The sequence below is a fragment of the Pygoscelis adeliae genome, unplaced genomic scaffold, assembly GCF_000699105.1.
Source record: "Pygoscelis adeliae isolate BGI_AS28 unplaced genomic scaffold, ASM69910v1 Scaffold487, whole genome shotgun sequence".
Lineage (NCBI taxonomy): Eukaryota > Metazoa > Chordata > Aves > Sphenisciformes > Spheniscidae > Pygoscelis > Pygoscelis adeliae.
The window spans coordinates 92,993-96,072 of NW_008825078.1; the positions used below are offsets into that span (position 1 = coordinate 92,993).

At 56.2% G+C, this 3,080-nt stretch overlaps 1 protein-coding gene across 1 annotated transcript in view; it reads left to right on the plus strand.

Moving 5' to 3' along the window:
• Positions 1-1,600, plus strand: part of FNDC4 (fibronectin type III domain containing 4) — an 8,298-nt gene extending 6,698 nt beyond the window's left edge. Inside the window, exon 6 of the mRNA XM_009326906.1 lies at positions 381-1,600. Within this exon, the coding sequence (XP_009325181.1) occupies positions 381-416 (36 nt within the window). The 3' untranslated portion in view covers positions 417-1,600. The remainder of the gene's footprint in view (positions 1-380) is intronic.
• Positions 1,601-3,080: the final 1,480 nt, after the last annotated feature.

The following is a 3,080-nucleotide window of genomic DNA, read 5'->3' on the forward strand; positions in this document are numbered from 1 at the left end:
GAGTACTGGGGCACAGCAGTGGGCAGAAAGGCTTCCTGGGGAGGCAAGTGTGTGGTTGAAGAGACTCACCTGGAGGGAGGCACCAGGCGATGCAGCTGAGCTATCTGAACCTTCTACCAGGAGAGCACATCAGTGCAAAAGGCTGGGGTTTCAGGGTTAGCTCCCTTCGTTTCCTGAGGGAGACGCTGAAGCTGGGTCTTTGCTGCAGCTCACCCACACCTCAGCTCAGGGCAGAGGGCTCAGCTGCAGCTGGCAGCCCTTTTGCAGAGGAGGTCTGTTGGTCTTAGTGCCTACCATGGGAGGCTGGGGGGCTCTGCCGTGGGATCTGCTTCCCAGGGGCTTAGCAAAGCAGGGCCTTAAAGCAGATTTTTCTCTCATAGAAGAAGTCTCCCTCGGTCAATATAATCGAGGTGTAAGTGCAGCACCAGCTCTGCGTCTGAGGTCCTGGGCGTCCTGCCAGAGCCAAAGCAGGCCTTGGAAGAAGAGGCAGCACCAGGCACCCAGCCTGGAACTCTGCATGCGAAGATCAGTGTATCAGAACTTACGCTTTCCCGAGGGCGCCTGTCCAGGGATGTGCATGGAGCCGGCTCCCAGACGTGCATGCAGTGCACGGCCCTGCCCATCCCGCATGCCTGGCCCTGCTCCCCTGCCACTGCAGAGCGCAGAGTTGAGAAAGGGTGGGGGGGCCACACCACCAGCCCAGGGGGCCAAGCCTAGGGGAGCAGAGGGGCTGGTGTGCTGGCTTGAGGGGAGGCAACATCCCTGCACACTGGCTTGGCCAAAGGCCTGGGTGCAACCATGTGGCACCGGACGCCTGTCCAGCAGGCAGCCTGGAGCAGACCTTGCTCTCAGCTGCTGTGTCTGGGCTCGGAGGGCTACTTGCGGAGGGCAGTGGATGCTCCCCTTTTGGCCCTGAGACTGAGGGAATGGGGCAGTGCAGGCATTCGCCCCAGCACCACCAGGGAATTAGTGGCTGGGTGGCAGGAGGGTTTGTCTGTGGAGCTGGGCCCAGTGAGCACAGCTGAAGAGTGGATCCCTGCTGGAGAATGGGGCTCCACTACACCCCATCATTGCCGTGCAGGGGCTTCAAGGCCTCTCCCTGCTGCAGGGGACAAAGACACAAATGAACACGAGGAGCTAGTGCTGCCACAGTGCCTGGCCAGCCTGCAGAGCGTGCAGCCAGGGCAGGGAGTGCTGGCAGAAGCCATTCTGTAGAGTGGTGTGAGCAGGCAGTGCCAGGGCATGGCTGTGGCTTTGCCATTTCCCTAGCAGGGCTCAGTCCTGACACATTCAAGCTGTTTGTAGGGGAGCTGCTGAGCACCCTGTGAGCAGTGCGATGCCTGTACTGCCTGGAGGAGATAATGTGGTGAGGCCCAGCAAGGTCTCGGCAGGCTTGGCAGGATGTGCGCTGCATAGTTCATCACTGCTCTGGGGACAACGCTAGCTTTAACAGCGTCACATCCCACTCGTGGCTCCTTCTGTCTTGCCGGGGGGAGGGGTATGGTCACTGCTGATGCTTCTGCTGCTGGAGCTGGTCACATGGCCTGCACCAGATTGGCTGATGTGACACAGACCTGTTGGAAAGGGCTGGCCCTGAATGCCCAGAGCTGATTCAGAGATAAACTTGGACTTATGTCAGAGAAATGAAGGACTCGCAAAGGGCGAGTAGAATTGCACTGTGGAGGAGGAAAAAAAAAAAAAAAAAGAAAAAAGGAGAGGACATATGGCTGGAGTCAACTGCTGGCTGCTGTTGTCTGCCTGCTCCTGCGAGGACAACATGAGCCATCGACCTCCCTGGGGCTGGTGAAGAGGTGATGTCTGGACTGTGCTTGTTTGCTCCCCAGAGCCTGCAGGCAGAAGTCTCTCACTGAGTATCTGCACTGCTCTGTGTCCAAGGCTGAGGCTGGGCCCAGGCATGCCCTCTTGCTGGCAGTAGGAGGGAACAGGGTGATGTGAGGAGGCTCTCTGTTGCAGAGATGGCAGCTGGTGCCCTGGCTGCTGTTCTCCCTCTGTGCTCTGCTCTATGGCCTGTCACTGAGCTGGGGTGCTGGCTCTGCAGCCCTGGACTCAAGCATCACAGGATCCAGCGTTTTCCAGGAACAAACCTGCCAGTAAAGCACTTTCAGGACTCTTCCTTCCAGGTGCTGCTCAGCTCCTGCTGCAGGACTAGGTGGGGAAGGGACAGGATAAGAAACTCCCTGTAGCAGAGTCTTTTCAATAAAAGCATCCTGGCTCAAAGGCAGCATTGTCCCTGCAGAGTTGCAGGTCTGTGTGTGTGTTCTTGAACATGTGTGTATGGCCCTTAGAAGGAGACCTGTTTTTGCATGCTGTGCAAGAGCTGCAGGTCATCTTGCACACCTCTCTGGCCGTCGAATGCCAGTGCCACGTGCTGGGCCATGCCATACTGCTGGACAAGTTGCAGTTACAGACTGTCCCGCTGAGGATGGCATCACAGCTGCTTTCTCTGCACAAACAACGGCTGCAGAAAGTAGAGACACTTGGCAGCAGGGCCAGGAAGGAGGATGAGGCCAGATTCCAGCAGGCTGCTGGCTGGAGGGGGCTGTGCAGCTCCCTGGTCAGGTGAGGAGAGGGGTACCTGAGGAGCAAAAACACCATGGTGGCAGGGTGCAAGTGCTGCTGTGCTATAACTTGGGCTGCAGGGAGCATGGCCATAGCTCCAGAGAGACAAACCACCTTGTTTTGCCAGCTAACTTTCATGTTTTAGGGACGTACATTAAAAAAATTAGGGCTATCAGGGAAATACAAGAGTGTTTAAAAAGCTCTGGTGCCCTGGAAAATGTTCAGAGGTGCTATCCTGAAGGGTCAGAGCAGACACATGCCTACTGTCATGAGTTCTTTAACCAGAGGCACACACAAAGAAACGAAGGAGCATGACTCTGCAGCAGAGTTGGGGAGCTGGGGGAGGCACCAAAAAACTGTATGTCAAAATGCAGTGGTTGTGGCCAAATAACAAAGGAGCACAGAAGTCATGTCACATTAAATGTCAAATCAGGGTGCGGTGTTGAGGCAAAAAAGACAGCCCCCCCCACAAAAAAAAAAAAAAAAAAAACCCTCAAACC